At 43.6% G+C, this 21,280-nt stretch overlaps 1 protein-coding gene across 1 annotated transcript in view; it reads left to right on the forward strand.

Moving 5' to 3' along the window:
• The window catches only part of LOC120517732, a 154,726-nt gene that overhangs the window by 127,003 nt on the left and 6,443 nt on the right, over window positions 1-21,280 (forward strand). The window contains exons 74-84 of the mRNA XM_039740230.1: window positions 347-454; window positions 1,980-2,114; window positions 4,172-4,291; window positions 4,809-4,955; window positions 6,545-6,652; window positions 6,971-7,105; window positions 10,357-10,476; window positions 11,068-11,214; window positions 13,167-13,283; window positions 16,180-16,275; window positions 16,576-16,842. Coding sequence (XP_039596164.1) covers window positions 347-454; window positions 1,980-2,114; window positions 4,172-4,291; window positions 4,809-4,955; window positions 6,545-6,652; window positions 6,971-7,105; window positions 10,357-10,476; window positions 11,068-11,214; window positions 13,167-13,283; window positions 16,180-16,275; window positions 16,576-16,842 — 1,500 coding nt within the window. The remainder of the gene's footprint in view (window positions 1-346; window positions 455-1,979; window positions 2,115-4,171; window positions 4,292-4,808; window positions 4,956-6,544; window positions 6,653-6,970; window positions 7,106-10,356; window positions 10,477-11,067; window positions 11,215-13,166; window positions 13,284-16,179; window positions 16,276-16,575; window positions 16,843-21,280) is intronic.

Below are 21,280 nucleotides of genomic sequence, written 5' to 3' on the forward strand. Positions count from 1 at the left end.
ATTTTAAGTCCTACTTACATTGAAATCATTTTGTTTCAGTTAAACCTTAAAGACCACACGTGAATTGTGACGTTTAAAAGGATCGTACAGCTCTGAGGCCACCAGCTCTCAAAATGACTGACAAGCTCTGCTGTGCCTTTTAGTTTGGGATGAGCTCAAAGTTCACATGTCCACCTACCACATGACCCCACAATATGCCTCAAGTGTGCCTCACGGTGGCCGATGGCGGCTCTGTTCACCCGCCAACCAGTTGCTGACATATCTGAGACAAGCCTGATAAAGTGGACAAGAGGGTCTGTGTCACCAATAATCCGAGTTTCTGTAACGCTTGTTTTTTAAATCTTAGTTAACGTGTCCAACATTCCCAATGGACTTGTGTGCTGCGGTGGAACTGGTGGCTTCTGTCAGACTCTTCTGAACTGCGTGGATGATGAAGATCACTGCATCACATCAGGTATCTGGGATTTGCCACAGAGCAGTTGATTTATTTCATTAATTATTATTAGATAACTTTTTTACCTTGGCACTTGCTTTGTCTGTAATTGTTAAAATGAGAGACTGAGATTGACAGATGGTGATATTTGGAGAAGCTAATAGCAGACTAACCCAGCAGGGAACATGAGAAAGTATTTGATTGTGTACAGAATGTGTAGCAAACCATCCATCCATCCATCCATCCATCCATCCATACATCTATCCATCCTCTTCCGCTTATCCGAGGTCGGGTCGCGGGGGCAACAGCTTAAGCAGTGAGGCCCAGACTTCCCTCTCCCCGGCCACTTCTTCCAGCTCTTCCAGGGGAATCCCAAGGTGTTCCCAAGCCAGCCAAGAGACATAGTCCCTCCAGCGTGTCCTGGGTCTTCCCCGGGGCCTCCTCCCAGTTGGACCTCACCAGGGAGGCGTCCAGGAGGCATCCTGATCAGATGCCCGAGCCACCTCATCTGACTCGTCTCGATGCGGAGGAGCAGCGGCTCTACTCTGAGCTCCTCAACTTATCTTTAAGTGAAAGCCCAGACACCCTGAGGAGGAAATTCATTTCAGCCGCTTGTACTCGCGATCTCGTTCTTTCGGTCACTACCCATAGCTCATGACCAGAGGTGAGGGTAGGAACGTAGATCGACGTGTAAATTGAGAGCCTTGCCTTACGGCTCAGCTCCTTTTTCACCACGACAGACCGATGCAGAGCCCGCATCACTGTGGACGCCGCACCGATCCGCCTGTCGATCTCACGATCCATTCTTCCCTCACTCGTGAACAAGACCCCGAGATACTTGAACTCCTCCACTTGGGGCAGGATCTCGAGAGGGCACTCCACCCTTTGACGGCTGAGGACCATGCTCTCGGATTTAGAGGTGCTGCAAACCGATCCAGTGAGAGCTGAAGATCACGGCCTGATGAAGCAAACAGGACAACATCATCTGCAAAAAGCAGCGACCCAATCCTGAGCCCCCTCAACACCCTGGCTGCGCCTAGAAATTCTGTCCATAAAAGTTATGAACAGAATCGATGACAAAGGGCAGCCTTAGTGGAGTCCAACTATCACCAAAAACTTGAGGTTTTAAACTCGGCATAACTTACTGCCGACAATGCAGACCAAGATCTGACACCTTATCAGAGGGTCCGGTACCCCATACTCCTGAAGCACCCCCACTGGATTCCCCGAGGGACAAGGTTGAACGCCTTTTCCAAGTCCAAAAGATGAGGAAAAGAGAGAAACCCAGTGAGAGACGTCAAGTAGGGTTGGTCCTGGTGCTCAGCCGGGTGCCCTTAGTTAACGGATGCCAAAGCCGTCTCTTACAGCTAACCGTGTGCTGATTCAGCGAGTCTCTGTACAAGTGAATGTCACGTTTCAACACATGAGGTTTGTAAAAGAATTAGGGTTAGGCTTGGGCCGCAGCTCCTTGTCCATTAAAGAATTTGTATGAATTTGTGCTTGGGAGGAATTTAAAGGACTAACTGCTTTTCTGAAACTTGTCCAGTTACAGGTTGGACTCAGTCCATGGGATGTTCTTCAAGATGGGTCTGTGACAATCCCGCAAACGCAAGTGCCATTTTGAACTACAACGTTGGTCTGCCCGTCAGCTGCTGCCAAGGGAACTTCTGCAACAAACCAAGTAAGCTGTGGCAAATTTGTAAGAATTATAAAGCTTATTCGGAAATGAAAGATCAAAACCACCAAAACACCTTGTCTACATTATTATATTCATTTGTTTAATTAAAGCGTTCAAAATCCAGAAGAAAATGTTCAAAGATTTATAACACTAAATAAAAACATTACGAAACAAAATGGAATAAACTCCTGAAATCTAAAACAGACCAAATTAAGAAATAAAAATTGTGAGTACCCAGAAATGCTGAAAACGTCTGAAAAGCCAAAACTCGATAACCCGAAGACAAATCTGAGAGTCAAAGACCCAAAAAGACCAAAGTGAGAAACAGCAGACCTCGAGGAGAGAGGAGCAGCCACAGAGCTGACTTTCCATCCAGCCGATGCCACAGCAAAGTGGCCAGGCAGGCAGCAATGTCTTCAATAGCCCACCGATGATGGCAGTCCTACTGACTGTGACGCCTGGAAGGACAGAAATAAAACCCAAAATAAAAACTAGGACAAGGGACAATGACAGACAGAGTAAAATGAGAAAAGACAGACAGAGTAAAATGACAAAAGATGTGAGCCATAGTACGATTAAAATGGCCATCGTATGAACGGCACAGAGATTGAGAGTGGACTAGGAGATTGGCTAGTAAACAGAAAAGGGCCAAAAATGGGAGATTGAAAAGTCACAGTGAGAGACAAAAACTATGGTCAAAAATTCAAGATCATATAACAGAAAATGTAACAACAGAAGTTCTTTTTGATCGAGTCATTTGAAAAGGGGTTTCGAATCTGCAGCTTGGCTAAGGAAGTGACCTTTTATCATCACCTGAAGGTCACGGCCTCCAAGGACACGCCCCTAGCAACGCATGTAGAGGTGCTAACGACAGGAATCCAAAATGGTGACCGTCATGAAAATACAAAATGGCAGATGAAACAGTCCAAAAACGTTATACCTCTTAAAGTGACAGGAATTTCAAAACTAAATGTCAGATTCATATTCAGGAGCCTCAAAAACCTCCAGGATGAGTTTTGGATCACAGGAATCCACAGAGAAAAACAGAAAAAACAGAAAGCAAAACCCTACCAAGCCTCTGATGTCCTGATCATGTGTGTTTCTGAAAGCTGGAATAGGAAGTTCAACATACAGAAGATAAAAACTAAATTTCACCAACAACACAAGCAAAGGTGACGTCTGATACTAAGCCAATGTGTCACATTTAATGTATACTGTAATAAAAAATAGGCAGCAGACGGAAAAAGGTTTGGGGACGGCCGCCATCTTAACAGAAAAATCCGCAGGAATAAAGAAAACATGTATTTACAGATGAGGACTTCAAAGCCAAACTAACAGGTTGTAGGCTGGTCTATAAATACTGCTGAAGAGAGGAAGAGGTGGAGTCAGAGAGGCCGGAACAGGAACTGATGTGGCAGGAAGATGGATTCTGGGTACCGGAGATCTGTCAACAGACTGGTGGTGATGACATTGACAGGCAAGGTCTTTGGCTGGTCTGCAGAAGGACAAAAGGAGAGAGGATCAGATGACAGTGCCAACCCACAGTCCGACTGAGAATAACACCGTCTGAGCTAACGAACCGCCTCCCGTGTGCACGTGTGTGACGATATCTTACTGCACTGGAGCGTCCGTTTTAATCCAAAGCGAAGGTCCTCACCTCACAATGCCACGTCCCACTTTCCTGTGTTTTTGTAGTTTGTCATCCAATCATTTTGAAGTTCAGCGTAACGCTCTGTATTTATAGAGAGAGCTTTATACAGCATGTGCCCCCTAAAAAATGTGGGAAGAAAGTTGAGTAAGAGAAAAATTCACACTAATAACTTAGAGTCACGATAAGAGGCATTGATCATCAACTGATCAGCATGCTAACAATATAAGGCTTCGCATTCGAGGTCAGGTCATGTTGGTCAGATAATGAGGTTCTTGTCCGCTTGCAATCAGAAGTTCACCATACTTTGCCCACTTAACCTCTTAGTTACCTTCTTTGTGATCTTTCCAAATATTTGATTGATTTCATGCAGTGCTGCCATAATTCCTGGTGCTTCATGTCTTTCTTCCAGATAACACATTTATCTGCAGCAGCTGCTACTCTTCTGACTCGTCATATGAGTGCCCAGGCAGTTCCACCGTCTGCAGTGCTCCAGATTCTTGTGTGTCGTCTGTTTTTATCTCCACTCAATGTAAGTTACTTCTGCTTTGTAACGTTTGCTCTTTTCATTTCCGTTATGATGTATGAAATTAGGAGCTTGCAGTCTCCAGTCATTTTTTTTTTGTATGTACTGTAATGATAATCCAAGACGTTCTGCTCTCATGGCCCCCTTGCAGGTAATTAGATGACACACACACACACACACACACACCTGTGGAGGACATGTTTGTCAATTTAAATGTGACCCAGGTGGTCCACTTTCCTTGTGTGTCTGTCACAGTCTGGCCAGGAGTAAGCGTACCCTCTGCACTGGCACCCCATCCCAGGTTACTGCTTGCCTTGCACTCCATGTTACTTGGACAGGATTTGTCTCCCATGTAATAAGTAAGTTCAGAGAGTCAAGAATGTTCTGTGAGGGTCGAAATCAGACAGCTTTTGGCTTTGTCAGCTGCCAAGTTGAATGGCCACTTGGAGGACTGATTGGTGAAGATGCTGCTTCATTTCTTATTTTGCTGATCACTTAACTCCATCTCTTTTTCTCTCTCCAGACTATTATAACAGTTTCACACTTCAGAGGTCCTGCTCAGTGCCAACTCCGTACACCTGTAACACGAGTGCCTCCATTAATTACGGGCAAGGGAGTGTGACACAAATCTCAAAGTGCTGCAACTCGGATTTCTGCAACGCAGATAAAGGTCAGAACCCAATGCCATCCTAGTGCTTGGACCTTGACGTGACTGGCGTTTAAAGCAGGGATGTCCAACTCCAGACCTGATGGGCCAGGAAGGTTGCAGGATTTCATTCTAACCCTATTCTTAATCAGAGACCAGCTTTCACTGCTAATCAACTTCTTTTCCCTTCATTTTCATAGCCCTGTTTTTAAGAATTCACTCCTCTGAATTGATTTCTTTTCTTCATTTAATGGCAGCCAAAAAGAAATGAGATGTGAAACGAGGCAGCAGATGACCAGCTAAACTGGGGCTTCAGGCTCCTACCGTTTTCTTAATGAAAAACTAATTCTTGCTGTTAATTAAAGCCATTATTTAATTCCAACACATATTGCTGCTCTCATTCTGCCACAGCAGACATTTACAAAATGGTTTGACTTTCTATTTTTCATAAGCGCACAATCAAAATGTGTTGGTGACCTGAGCAGATCCGTCTTACTGAGGCCTTCACCTCTCTTTATTTTCAGATACTGTGGTGAGCTGGTCTTGTGGCGGCTTGTTATGTGTCTCATTATTGTTTGGCTGCTAATTACGGAAATACGTAGAAATAAATAACCAAGGGGTCGGTCAAAAGAAGTTAATTAGCAGCAAAAACGGGTCACTAATTAAGAAAATGGCTAGAATGAATTCCTCCAGCCACTGCGACCCTCCAGGACTGGATTTGGACACCCCTGACTTAAAGTATTCAGGCAGAGGCAGAAGGCTGCCTCCCAAGGATCCTGCGGACCACCTTGATCAAGGTCTGCTTTGTGGTAGATGGTGCTGAGAGGAATGGCCCCCATAACGTTATATCAGTGAAAGGAGAACACAATGTTCTCCCAGCAGACTTATAGATAGATAAATAGATAGATAGATAGATAGATAGATAGATAGATAGATAGATAGATAGATAGAGTGAAAGGCGCTATATGATAGATAGATAGATAGATAGATAGATAGATAGATAGATAGATAGATAGATAGATAGATAGATAGATAGATAGATAGATAGCTATAGATAGATAGATAGATAGATAGAGATAGATAGATAGATAGATAGATAGATAGATAGATAGATAGATACTTTATTAATCCCAAGGGAAATTCACATAATCCAGCAGCAGTATACTGATACAAAGAAACAATATTAAATTAAATAGTAATAAAAATGAAAAAAAAAATTAAAATAAAATTAATGTTAGCATTTACTCCCCCGGGTGGAATTGAAGAGTCAAATTGGTCTGATGAGACAGATACTAAACTTGGGAGGAAGACTACGGGGGAGCCATGGGAGGCAAACCCCCTTTCTCCAGCTGAAGCTTCATTGAGGCACTTTGGCCCTCCGGTGAAGTGAGGTACAGTATCTTCTGGAGGGCACACCTGAAGGCTCCAATTAAGTGATCGCAGGGAAGGAGACTTTGACAAAGTAGCAGACAATACACTGAGCAAACAAAGGAGTGGGGAAAACTTACAAAAATACAAAACCCAGACAGAGTCTCTGTATGTCTGAACGCCGCCTGACCCACGGCCGCCACAAACTAATAAACTCATTCACTTGTTTCTTGTTCTTCTTGCAGTGAACATATCGAACAACTTTAATGGGCTGGTGTGCTGCGTGGGGACAGATGGCACCTGCCAGAACACCGTGAGTTGTACTGGTGGGCAAGACCACTGCTTCAGCTCAGGCAAGTGGGAGTGATGGCTGACTCGTCTACCATTTTGCTTTTTTCTGTTCTCGCTCATTCACCAGACAGCAAACTAAAAGGGTGGCAGGATATGTGAAGGTCACAACGGGATCAGTCAATTAAAAGCCTCCGTTGTGTCCTTCCATGAAAGCGAATGCACTCAGCGGCTGGATGAAGCAGTTGGTGCTCCTGTCTGTCATATATTTCTTTGGGCACAAATGTTTTGTATTAACAGACAACTGGAAGTCACTGATGGACGCTTAACTTTCATTTCTGATGACGGTGGATTATTCATGTAATGTTTGTGGGTTTTTTAAGGTCCCGGACCACTCAGATACATGGGATGTGCCTCAAGGAGCATCTGTGAAAATCCAAGTTACTTGAGCTCCGCCTTACGGGTCTACTCATTCTCGAACATCACGTGCTGTCAAGGAAACCTCTGCAACAGGCCGAGTAAGTAGAATCAGGATGAGCAGATCTGGCTGAAGGGTCACCTCCTTCGGTTATTTGACCTGCCAGGCTAAACTCGTCTCTTTGATTTGAAGGTTGTGTGTGATTGTTATGGTGGTGTTTTAAATTGGGCCTGTGGACTGTTGGTTTACCGCAGACACACTCAGTGGGTCTCCTTCACCTGCGCCAGCCTTCCTTGCTGCTTTCTTGATTTGATGCTCCCTTGATTTGCAGTCTGCTTCAGGGGTTTTCACGGTTGTCAGGCACGTCAGACCCTTTGCTGCACTCCAATTTTTCGTCTCTCAATGTTTCATTCAGGAGACCATTGCAGAGCGTCTGGACTGATGGGTCATTCAGGCTCACAGTGTGACCTTTCCTGTACTACCCAGTGGCTGCCTTGAAGTTTCTTGACGTGTTTCTTTTTCATTCTCATAAATATCTGGATAATTTAGCTTTGAACAAATGAGGATCCCCAACTCTGATGATAATGAAGCTCCTGAGATGTCTCGTGTGGTCTCCCACTATCAGTCACTTGAGCGTAAACTCATCTGAGCCCAAAACAGGGCACTCCTGATGATCATCTTCAGTTTGATTTCACAAATGCAGATCTCTTGCCCCTTTGCTGTATCCTCATCATCATGTTGGTGTGAACGTTTCACTTCAGAGCTTCATCCCTACTGGTAATTAAAGCCCCCCATCCAACTCCGTAAACCTGAGGTGATATCTGAACCTTTCCAAAACTCAAGCCTCTCTTCTTAAACTAGGCTGAGTCCCTTGTCACTCCTTTATTCAGAATTTCTGGCCTGTTCTTCACATTACGCATTTCTAAATTTGTTTTCATCACATTTTTAAAATTAGAATTTCAGCACTCTTTATTATTTTGGCAGTGACTACATCGTGATGGCATTATGTATTACACAGCGTGATGTCCGATGCCATTTAGTGACCTCTTTACATGGCCGCAGTAATGTTGTTTGCCATCACTATACCTGCTGCCAGTCATGTGACATGTGGATGACAGGATGGTGTGAGCCACCTTGTCACATATCACAGTGTCCTGGTGTTGCATTGATAAAGTCGGACAAACAAACGTCACACTAAAAGAGTTAGGAGTCGGCAGGGTTGTCCAGTCCCAGTTACGTTAGGCAGTTTGGCTTCTATGGTCCACGTTGAAGAGCTGCATTTCTGGCTTGGTGTCCCAGTTTTCTTTATTCTTGTCTGGTATTTGAACTTCTAGCCTGTCCTCTGAACACATCCTACTCTTTGCCCTACACTTGCTGCCCATTGCCTGACACAAACCTAGAAAAAGTATTTAAAGGCTTGTTGAGTCACAGGCACACAATGGCAAAGAAAAATGTCCTCTGTTATTGCCAAGGTCCAGGTGATGCATGCTGTTAAAGAATATCAGAAATCATGGAAACAGAAACAGAAAAGAGAAAACACGCCAATCGTTCACCAAGAAGTCAGAGCAATCTAAAAGCAGTGTTACCACAGAGATGAAAAGTAAAGCACTAAATGTCACATGGAAGGTCCATCAAACTCGAATAAGGAGGAAGTGTACAGCGCAAATGACATCACGAGCCTCTGACCAGATTACCATAGCGCTGCCATAACGACTGCACAAAAAATGGCGGCGCCCATAACAACAAAACAACATCAGATAAGAGAGAGAGAGAGAGAGAGGTGAGGAGCACACGCTGATACAGCGCATGACTCTGAAAATGAAAGTTAAACAGAAAAGTGACATCAGAAATGAAATCAGCATCCTACAAAATCATATCACTTAACTAATCATCGAGAACACTCAGGAGAACAAATTATAGAAAGAAGGCAATCCCACCTTCACTGACACAGCAAATTGCACCCTGGTGGCTTAGTCAGATCCTCTGTATGACGTTTAGGTGCGCTTTGGGCAGTTCAGCACTGACTCGAACCAGCGGCCCACCTTCTTCATTGATCTAAGCAAGGCATTTCCAGGCCTTCTCACTTTAGGTCCTGCACTTCTTCTTAATAAGGTATGGTGAACCCCTCAGTCTCTCCGTTTAGACATCAGCAAGGCTTGTGACGTAACTCGTCTTACAGAACACATTGGAGTGTCTGCTCTACTTGTCCGAGCTTCTCAACGAACCTCGGCTTCTCTGAAGGCAATGCATGCCATGAGATGAAAATCAGCCCCAGTCGGAAAAATCCTGAATCCCTTCTGTCACAACTTCATTATAAAAGACTTCTCCCTTAAATGAACGCTAAACTGCAGCTTTCACAGCTCATGTCAGTGGTTACAAAATGTCGACAAACGGTTAGGGCTGCACTGGCAAAAGGATGCGTCAGGACATTAGGACTGGATTAGAACCAAGAGATGAGACTGAAGCAATATCAGGAAAACAAGTGGGTGTCAAAAGCCTGAGATCCTACCTCAAATCAAACGACACCACCAAAGTATTAATTAAAACCCAAGTTCGAAATATTTACCTTACACCTTAAATCAGAAGTCCTACCACTAAGACCCCAAGCTCTGTTTAAGTTTCTATGCAGAGGAGCACGTGGCACCAAAACTGGGGTAGAGATGACATCACTCATTGGTAACCACAAGTCAAGCAGCACATCGATAATAAAACAAGAAGATTTAACACATCCAAAATTAACGAGAAACAACAAAATACAAGTGAAATTCAGAAAAAAGATGAGGAGAATCATAAGACTGGCAAGAAGTTTATATGGAAAGGGCAGACTGAGTGTGTGCGTTGATTTGTGGGGATTTAGACGATCAAATAAAAGAATGAAGAAGACTTGCCTGTTAGTGGCTGCCCAAGTGTGTCTCGTTTTCTTAGTATTTTAAATAATTTAATGAATGTTGGTCTATTTTATCTCTTAGAGGTAAAGTGACCTTAAATAAAGGCCAGAGAATACCTGACTACGTCAAAGCTGGCCTCACCGTTGTATCTTGAAAATGGCCTTAGGAAGATGACCCGAACACACAATCAATGCTGACACGTCGACACGTCATCATCCGTCTGTCAGTTACTGTATGTTTGGTGGCCTCTTCAACGAGACGACATTGAAACAAATGTTATAGAATTCTGTAGTTAAGGAGGGAGACGCCACTGAGGGGCACAAATGTTTGGTGTTCCTAGTCATTTACGGACACGTTGGCGTCTTTTACACTCCTGAGCTTTTTAGTATTTGTGGACATGGAATAAATGGCCTGAGTTCTGATTTCTCTGCTATTTCATAACCCGCTCCTTTCTTTATTTTAGTTTCCAGCCTGGTCTGCCCTTCCTGCTTCTCTGATAATCTGAATAACTGTCAAGACTCCTTCGATGTGTGCAACCCTCAGTACACAACCTGCACAACAGTGTCTGGCCAGGACATTTTAGGTAAGTGAGAATTCAGGAGAGCAGATGGAGAAAGTCTCAAGGGCAGAGTAGCAGAATTTGGATTGAAGCTCAGGAGCGGCAATACAGCCATGGAAGTCAAGCAGTAGTTTATAGACGTGGACCTGCATTGGTTGCTCAACGTTCCAGCAGGCTCTAAACCACAACTAAGGTGGTCTGTACGCCTGTGCGACTCTGAGTGAGTCCATTAATGCCACCTGAGCTCCAGCTGTAATAACAACAGAAACAAAGTCATGAATTCTGATCTGAACGAATACAAAACCAGTGAGAATTGTCTTAAAGCGAGCAGCATCTTCATGGAGACCAAAGAATGAAAGCACTGGACTGAGTGTGTGTGTGTATGTGTTGGACTGAGTGTGTGTGTGTATGTGTGTGTGTGTATGACACTTGTCCAGGGCAGGTCTCCTTCTATCATCCAGTCCAACTCCAGCTGCTTTTGAGCCCTCGCACTCGGTTTGTACTCCGATTCTAAATGATTCCTTCTCCATGCATTAGGGGATCAAGTCCATAGGCTCAATGTCTTGAATTCTTTGTCTTCTCCACACTTGACTGTCTCCTCTCCTCTCATTCAAGGTGGATCTTCCCACAACTACATTCAGCAGTACTGCACCATTCCTGACAGCTGCAATGAGACGACCTCCATCAACTTTGGACAGGGCAGCATTGTCCGGACCACCGAGTGCTGCGACACAGACTTCTGTTATGCCTCAGCGATTCCAGGTGAGAGTTATCATGATGTGGACAGTCTTCTATATTAGTACATTGGAGTGAAGTTGTGAAGACTTGAACGCTTTCCTTGCGGTGTTCTTTAAAACATGTGGCTATGTTGGATGCTCTTCTATGGGGTTCTCAGATGACCCAAATGAGATGTGGAGCGTGCTGAACCCTGAACCACAAGAGGGCCTTCAGTTCCTGCCCATGACCAGTTGATGAAGGCGTTTAGTCTGCATGAGCACCAAGTGTCAAACATTACACAGTACATGGAAGCAGAAGAGGGTGAGCCAAACTACAGGATTCTTCTGAAGTGTCTGCCATTTTGCTGGTGTGCACAGCTGGGGTGTCCCAATGTGACAGCACATCTGGCACAATGAGGACACTGGAGGCACATTAACTGTGATACTATGTAGTAATTGCTAATCAAACATCCCATCATTTTTAACAAATATTCACAAGCCGAAAGTTAATACGTAAATATAGGTGACATTCAGGCCATTGGACGGTACGTATGCAACATTAAAAAGTGAAATGAAATTCGCCCGAATGTCGTAATGAAATCAATGCACGTCACTGCCTGCCCTCAGCAGAGCTCACCATGGAGTCATCAGATGAAATGCGTCCTTTCTGTAGCACGCAAATCAACGCGTCCAGCTGTCAGATAAGACGTTCTGCTCCCCGAGATCCTCTGAGTAATCAAACCACATAATCGTCTCAAGTGCAGCTCTGGTCGACCCTTCGTGAGAAGACAAACCATCGTAAAGATTTGGTGAACGCACGATTAATGGCAGGTTGATTTGCGTTTTTAATCTGCTTTGATATCAACGTTAGGGTAGAGTGTGGAATCTCCTTGTTTATTAAGTCCCTGATAACTTTTAAGGTTTGGTCACCGTGTAGTTTTTAAGTTAAGACCCCAGTCCTCCCATGGCTCAGGGTTCGAGTGAAACAGAACGAGTATTTGGTTGGTTTAGGAATTTAAACAAGGTCATTGCACAGGATTGAAGAGATGAGAGTTTTGATATTCGTTACCTTTAAAATTTTCATTTCAGTTTGGCTTTTTGGGGGGTTAATTCCAGTGAACCCAAAATTCCAACTAGTGAAGAGAAAAAAATGAACATTTCTTGTGTATTTTACCGTCTTTTAGAAGACAAAGGAAATGCAAAGTGAAAAGATATTGTCAATGCATGGTTGAAGGGACTGACGTCCTGCTCAGACACACGTCTTCTTCAGATTGAGGTCTTTCATGAGGAAGGTTTTATGTGTGTCCCGGGCAGAAGGGGTGGCACTTCCAGTTGGAGGCAGAAGTGACGTCAGGAGGCCGCTGGTCGATGATCAGAGGGGAGAGGACAACATCTGCATACTCGGTGGTACTACATGAGCCGTTACCCACCATGACTTGCACAGCAAGTTGTCGGAGGACCGAAGAAGACCTTCGAGACGGGCTGTCGAGGTTAGAGTTGGGATTAAACGAGTGAGGAAGTAACAGACTGCACATCTGGCTTATTTAAATGTGACTTTATTTGGCAGTTGCCTTCATTCCTTAATTTGCTTTTCCTCTGTCAGTATTCTCATTCTTCATTTATGTTGCTCTCTCTTTTTTTATTTCAATTTATAATTTGTGAAGATTTAAAGAGGCACCGCTCAGTTGTTCATCATTCACAAATGTATTTGACTTGACAGCTTTGCACTCTTCTATTTCACTTTGATTATTGCGTTGCTAAAATATTCATTTGTCGTAGTTAATTGTAACCTGCTCTGTGGAAGGTTTACTGAAATGTGCCTGCAGCTTTCAGCGTGTGATGTGCGCATTTGCCGCCATTTTGTTTCCATGTTGTCTCACCTGCTGTGGTCTTCGCTGCTCCTTTCATGACTGAATTGTCACATTCATTCATTTTTCTTATTTAACTCTTGCATTCATTAAACGTCATAACACGTTCTTCTGTTCTTTTCCCCTTGAGTGCTAGGAAATGTCTCCTTGCCTTCAAATGAACTGACATGCTGTGCAGGAACAGACGGCACGTGCGGGAGCCGAGTTCAATGTGCCGGCGTTGAAGACCACTGCTTCACGGCCCCATGTGAGTCCTGCTGCCCGAGTGGCGTATTTCATTTATGTTTGAAACAATGCCTATTTACTGCATCTGAAAAGTGTGTGCGTGTGTGTGTGCGCGTGTGTGTGTGTGTGTGTGTGTGTGTGTGTGCGCACACCTTAGGCAGAGACTCCTGTTGGAGTTTCTCACTACAGCAATCACTTTTCTATCACAAGAGCCAGCCACCGACATCGTCAATACGGCCATAGAAGGCCACTCCAAATTCAGCACGAGAAAGTGTTTGGCGATAGTTGAGATTTTCATTAGAGGAAGTCAAAAGACACAAGAAATATTAGAAAAGAAAATGAAATGTAAGAAGCAGCGGTGCGATCCTGTGGCTCAGATTGCTGTCTTCTGTGGCTCGTGCCCTCATGTGTAGATCTTATGAATTGAGAAGGATGTGGGCTTTATTTAGATTTTAATCAGACATTTGCATTTAAATTCATTCATTTAGCAAACATGTTTGTGCAGAAGGAATTTACAAATGAGGTCCACACAATCATTTTACAAGACTGCGTTCCACAAATCAACCACAATTAGTGAAAAATGCTGTAGAGATAAAACATAAGTCAAGTCACGAGGCCTTGTTGTCACCCTATCCATACACTGCATTGCAGCACACAGTGGCACGAAATACCAGGACCACCGTGGTGCCACATACACATAAACAGAGGACAAGTGTAAGACTACAGTGGTACCTTGGTATACGTCCTTAATCCATTCCTGATCCTTTGACTTCTACTAAACAGGACGTATACCAAACATTTTTTTCCCATAAGAAATAAAGTGAAAATGATTAATCTGTTCCCATGAAAAAAAAGAAATTGTTATTGGCACATTATACATTGATGTGGTTGTATAAAATAATTTAAACACCGCTTAATACTAAAATACTTAAATACAAAAGCAATTAGATGAATATTTAACCTCACTTTAATTAATACCGTCTTTGTTTTTCACAATCGCTCTTGGCATACGGTATGCAGCAGCCAAGTCCCGGATACGCATGCCACCTTCATACTTTTCAACAATCAATTGAAATTTATACGAAAAAACACAAAATCACGTGAAAATTCACATAAGAGTTATAGCGCAGGGTGTTCACTGAATGCTAGCATTGGCACTGGCGTACTGACGCTCGTGGGCAGTCGCGGCTTTGTCTCGAGAGAGGTAAACGAGGGTAGCGCACACGCGGTGTTCTAGCACACAAGTCGCATTCCAAACAAAGTCGTATACCAAGCAACATTTTTTGCATCCAAAGCGGACGTATACCAAGTTGGACTTATTCCAAAGCGGACGTATACTGAGGTGCCACTGTATACTATACTAGAAATAGACAGTGAATAGATACTAATAATTTGAAGTAGAAAGTGAAACATTTATAAATAATAACAACTAATAATAAAAAACAACAGTAGTAAGAAGAGTAACAAATGTACTTCATGTAAGTAGACCACCAGGAGCAGATCTGAGGGCAGGAGTGCAGCACAGAATTCGGAGTCTGAATCACCAAATGGCAGAAGCTGGTAGGACTGGTTTGGATGATGTGGTACCTTCTGCCAAATGGAAGTGGGGCAGTGAGACCATGCAGGGTGGCAGTGGTCCTTCACAAAGTTGTAGGCTTTGCTGCTGCATTGCTTTATAAAGAAGGCTGTAATGGGATCTTCTCTGCTGTGTGGACCATCTGTTGTAGGCCTTACAGTCACAGACACCACATTTCCCAAACCAGACACGCCTGTAGAATATGGTGAGAATAGAGAGTTAGGTAGATAAGCAACCAATAGACCAAATAAAATGTTCCTGCAAGTCTAGAGAAAAGGGTGAGGAGCCATTACAGCCCATGCAGTGTTAGCGTGTGAGAACTGTCATGAAAGCTTATGGTGCTGGATTGAGCGGCACAGACGCCAAAGCAAATTGTCATCATATCAAATGATTATGAGGGCTTTGAGACGTGACTGATCGGTGTGGACGACACAGTCAATGCCATGTTTGTATGATGCTTGCTGCCCCCGGCTTGGTGTGCACCTTGAATTTCTTTGGTGTTCTCGTTTCATTTGTTTGCAGTCAGAGGTGACAATGGTGTGTCAAATCTTCTTAAGGAATTCCACGGTACAGAGTGGTACAAAATTGAGGATCTCCTTGTGTAATTGACAGTGCAAGCTCTAGCTTGTTTACTGCCTTAGGCAAACGTTAAAATGTCACCCCAAACCACAGAGTCTTGAAGGTCATTGCAGAGAATTGAAATATCGGATCAAATAGCAGAGGGTGGGTTTCACGTGTCCTGTATGTAACCGTGGGGTTTCACATGAGTCTTACATGGCCATCAGATCAAAGATCTTCCCTTGGGGTTTCACACGTGTCGTGTATGGATGTAAGCACAACCATCGGCGTCCTACATGTATGATAGTTGACAAATGCCATCCCCCAAAAACATGGCCTTCCTAGTTGATTGTCTAGTTTATTTATATGATAGGGCTGGCACTGGCCATTGGGGTCAACATTCTCACCAACCAATGTCAACAGATCTCGCTACTTGTGTTGAATTGTTCTGTTCATGAAGAATGGAGTTGACCAACCCAGAGCTCATCATGTAGGGTCTGTTATCGCCCGTATCATCACACACGACCACAAGAGCTGGCACTAACATCTTCATCATTAACATAATATCTGAGTGTGTCATAAAATGGACCACAGGGACACCACTTTTTGCTACGATAACACAAAATAAAAGATAACTGAGATTTCAGCGAGTATGCCTTAGAGACAATGTCTCGTGGATTTGTCTCAAAAAGTGTATGTGTCCTGCTCTTTTATATAAGATACCACTGTACAAAAATGTCACTTCAAATGTTGGCAATGACCTTTCTATTCTTTATTGCTTTAGACAGCGCATCTCTGATTTACATGGGGTGTTGTTCGAGTTATTTCTGCCAGAATTGCCGATTTAACTGCTGCCAAGGGAGCTTCTGCAACAACCCCGGTAAGTCGCTTGGTCCGTTTGTGAGTGCATAGCAGGAATGGCTCAGTCGGTCTTTGGCGGGGCTTGCTGGAAGAAGGGGCCTGAGTTGCCTCGAAAGCCTGCATATTGTATTCTGTTCAGTGAGCCAATAAAAGGGGTCATTCTGCTTGACTTCTCACTAGATGTTTAAATGACACATAAAATTAGTGATGGAAACGGCAAGCATGTGACCATAAAGACTCATAAAGTTTCTTTTGTGTTATGCTCCTCTGTCCTTCCACTTCTCCTCTCTTCTCTTACCTTTGTTCTGGTTTTCCACAGAATCTGAGCCTGTCACAAATTTGACTGCTGAGAATGTCACTTCAACATCCTTCACCTTACGATGGACGCTGCCCAAACCCAATGTCACCTTCGCCAGGGTTAAAGTTTTTGAAGCCACAGGAGCCCCCGTTTCTGATGTCACGGTGAATTCTGAAGTTTTCTTTGTAAGCGGGTTGACTCCTGGCAGTAACTACACAGTGCAGGTGTCAGCTGTGGATGGGGACAACAGCACAATTGCCAGCGCGGCGACACTTACAGTTTTCACAAGTAAGTCTGAGAACGACCTCATGTGTCAAATGTGTTGAGTTCTGCTTGTTGGGAGAAGTAGAAAATGAAAAGAAATGGAAGCTTCTTAGTAGCAAGACAAGATAATCAATAAAATGAGCAGCTGTCCATGAGTGTTGAATGACCAGGGTGCTCAAGTATAAATGGTGTGTACGTGCAAAAATGTTGCATACGCCCGTTTCCACGTTAACCTCGAGATGCATAACAACTAAACTTGGCGTGAAGCCGCGCACATTGTCACGGCAGCCTCACACCATACGTACGCACGTGTCTGCTCGGGGATGTAAATGGCCGTCACCCAGCGTCAAAGCAGTGCTACTGTTTCTGTGTGGTCTCCCCTTCTTTTTTAGATTCACATCCATGATGCTGGCTTTATCAAATACACCAAAATTAATTGCATATCATATACTAATTTAAGGCACTTGATTGTAATCAGTCTGTAACAATATAGCGGTACACAGAATGGCCAAACTCTTTCAACTACCAAGGCTTCTTTAGCGTTATTAGAAGACATTAGAAATGAAAGCATTAGAAGAGAGCGCATATTTACAGATGGCTTTTAAGTCGATTTAGATTTCCGAGAGCTATCTATCCTCTTGGCGCTGTGTGCTCTTAGAATACTAGGATGTATAGCTGATATCATTTTTATGATGCAATGTATTAACATATGCATATTACAGTTTGCCGCTAAATTAACTTCATTTAAATAACGTATACTTTTAATAATTAAACATGTGGGGGCATGGTGGTGCGACGGGAGCGCTGCTGCCTCCCAGTAAGGTGGTCACATCACAGGTGATCCCTGCCTGGAGTTTGTATGTTTTTTCTGGTGGGTTTCTTCTGCGTTCTTTTGTTTCCTTCCAACAGCATGCAGGTAGTGGGTTTGGTGATGCTAAACTGACGCTACTAGTCACTTGTTGTAGAACAATACTGTCAGGGTAACATAGCATTCATCTTAAAGAAATAGCACAAAGGGTTAATTGATGTCAGAAAACATATCATGCATATCAGGAGACCCGATAAAGGAACAGCAAAATGTGCTGAAAGGTGACTAAGAAGTCAGCAGATCTCCTGTAGACAACCAGAATGGACAATGGAAATTTCAAGGGTGATGTCAGAATATAATACAACAGGTAATAAAACAATCAACCACCCAGAGTGCAATGTATGCATCGATTGACACTGCATGTAAATTCATTAGTTTCTAATGTGATAAATAAAGAGTCTTCAAAAATAGAAAAAGATTTGGGGTTTGTCCCCATATATTGTCGTCCAGACAAATGAAATAAAGAACGTGATTCAAATGACTTTTCAGTACAGATTGAAATGAATAACTGTAGACAAGATGGCGTTTATATAACAGAATATATGATGGGAGAGGAAATGGTTGGCAGGAAGTGATGATTGGAGGCAGGAACACGGAAGCAGCGTCATCAGGAGTAGACAGAAGTAATGGATTGTGGAGCCGGAAGTGACGTCGTTGGAGTGGGCCAGAAGTGACGTCATCACGACCATTTTGAAGCCGGAAATGGAGAGATTTTATTTTTCTTCCAATTTTCTGCAGGTAGAAAGAGATTCAGGTATGTACCACGTGATAGTCCCTTGTCTCGCGAGATTTCACTCACCTTTAGGCTCTTTGACTGCCTCCAACTCGCACATGCGTGACATGACCCCCCCCTCAGCCCAGACCCATCAGGTCGGGCGACCTGCGCAGAGAGGTCACGGACACGAGAGAGAGCATCTGCGTTGGCCTGCAAGGAACCTCTACGATAAGTAACACTAAAACGATACGGTTGAAGATCTAAAAACCACCTAGTGACGCGAGGATTCGACTCCCGATGAATTCCCGCCCCAATAGGAAGTACCTCAAGGATGTGATAGCCCACTTGATCGCCAAGGCCTCGCGTTCCACCGCAGCATACTTAGTCTCTCAGTCCAGCAGTTTCCGGCTCAGATACATAACGGGGTGTTCAGCACCTTCGACACATTGGCTCAGCACGGCACCCAATCCTGTGGCTGATGCGTCGGTCTGGAGAATAAAAGGAATAGAAAAGTCATGAGATTTCAATAAAGGTGCTGACGTAAGGGCCAATTTTAAGTCACGGAATGCCTTATCTACCAATTCATCCCATACCACTTTTAAAGGTGTCCGTTTCTTTGTCAAATTAGATAAGGGCGTAGCAATTTCAGAGAAATGTGGTACAAAACGGCGATAGTAACCAGCCAATCGCAAAAATGCTTGTACTTTCCGCTTATTTATCGGACGGGGCCAATTTATGATGGCATCAATTTTTAGACATTGAGGTTTAACGACCAAAGAAACATTTCTTTGGATTAATACGAAGCTCCTGCTGCCGCTAGTGTGGAGAGCACCATTTTCACCTGCCATACTTGATTCTTCCATGTGCTGGAATAGATGACAACATTATCTAGGTAGGCGACACAATAGGAATTGTGGGGCCGTAGCAATGTGTCTACCAGTCGTTGGAAAGTAGCTGGCACCCCTTGCAAACCAAAATGAAGGACCCGGTATTGGCAATGTCCACTGGGTGTACTAAATGCGTTTTTTTTCTTTAGCAGAATCCATTAAGGGAATTTGCCAATACCCGTTTGTCATGTCAAGGGTAGTTAGGAATTAAGCGTTTCCTAGTTGATCGATTAGATCATCCACTTGCATCATCGGATACGCATCAAATTTGGAGACCTGATTGAGTTGTCGAAACTAGAACAATTGGACTAGACCAAGTGTTAAATCGGAACCAAAATTAAGCTTGGCACCGGACATAAAAAGTGAACTGGGCTGTCCGGAGGAGGGATCGGGTCACCTTTCCTTCCACGGTTTCAGCAAGTTGATATGATATACTCTTTTGCTCGGACGACGATTAGGTTGTTTAACCAAATAGTCGACGAGTCCTTTCCTTTCATTAATTTCATAAGGTCCTTGCCAATGCGCTAGCAATTTAGAATGGGAGGTTGGGACTAATACCATAACACGATCACTGGGGAGAAATTCCCGAATGGTGGTGTTTCTATTATAATAATGTGACTGTGCTGCTTGGGCTTTTTCTAAATTCTCTTTTAGGATAGGTCTAATCTTCTCTAGCCTATCGCGTAATTGCGCGATATATTCAAGAATATTTGAAGTAGGGAGTACCTCCTCCTCCCATCCTTCTTTTAACATGTCCAAAAGCCCCCTGGGTTTCCTTCAATATAATAATTCAAAAGGAGAAAACCCTGTTGAGATTTGAGGAACTTCCCAATAGGCAAACAAAACGAGAGGAAGTAACTGATCCCAGTTTCTTCCGTCCTCGTTAACTACCTTGCGTAACATCTGGTTTAATGTCTGATTAAAACGTTATACCAGCCCATCAGTTTGGGGATGATAAACCGATGTTTTCAGATGCTTTATCCTGAGTAATTTGGCCACTTCCCTGAACGTTTCTGACGTGAAAGGAGTACCTTGATCTGTTAAGACCTCCTTGGGGATCCCAACACAAGCGAATATCCCTATCAATTCCCGTGTCATTTTTTTTTTAATTAGTTGAGCGCAAAGGAACAGCTTCTGGAAAGCGAGTGACATAATCTACTAGGACTAAAATATATTTAAAGCCTTTTTTCGAGGGTTCTAAAGGACCAACGAGATCAAATCCAACTCGTTCAAACGGGATGTCAGTAAGGGGTAGGGGAATGAGAGGAGCTTTAGTCCTTCTTTGTATCTGGCGAAGTTGACACTCAGGACACGAAGTGCAAAATCGCCAGACCTCCTCATTAACTCCCAGCCAATAAAATCGGAGTTTTATTCTCTCCGAAGTTTTATCGGAGTCTAAATGGGCTCCTAGAAGGTGAGCATGCGCTAACTCACATACATTTCGCCGAAAAGTGTGTGGGATTAACAACAAAGCTAGCCCTTCACTCCTGTGTTCTGCCACTCTATATAATAAATCATTTTGAATTACAAAGAACGGCATTGGTGGCATGGGATAAAGGGTTGTATAACCCTCGGTAGATACTACTGCATTTCTAGCATTTTTTAAAGAATCATCATTCCATTGTTCTCTTTTGAATGATGATGGGGTTAATAGGAATTATGCCGTTAAGTTTTGTATAGGATCTGTTTCGAGTTCAATAGGAGGAGCTATTGTCTCTATGTCTTCTACGTCAACTGTGTCAGCTCCTGCAGAGGACAATGGGACATCGAAATTTTCGCTTTGGGTACCCTTGTGGCTCCGTGCTACTGAGGGACACGGCGTGGAGGCAGTCGGAGCATTATTCTCCATTACTAAGCCCAAATTCCTTTTAGGTGCAGTTACGTTATTACCGCTGTTAATTTTATTCCAATCCCTTCCTAATATGACTGGAAAAGGGGGATTGGGTAATACAGCCATGGCCATACCAGTTATTTTATGATTAACCGATACCA

The sequence above is a fragment of the Polypterus senegalus genome, chromosome 1 (genome assembly GCF_016835505.1).
Source record: "Polypterus senegalus isolate Bchr_013 chromosome 1, ASM1683550v1, whole genome shotgun sequence".
Taxonomy (NCBI): domain Eukaryota; kingdom Metazoa; phylum Chordata; class Cladistia; order Polypteriformes; family Polypteridae; genus Polypterus; species Polypterus senegalus.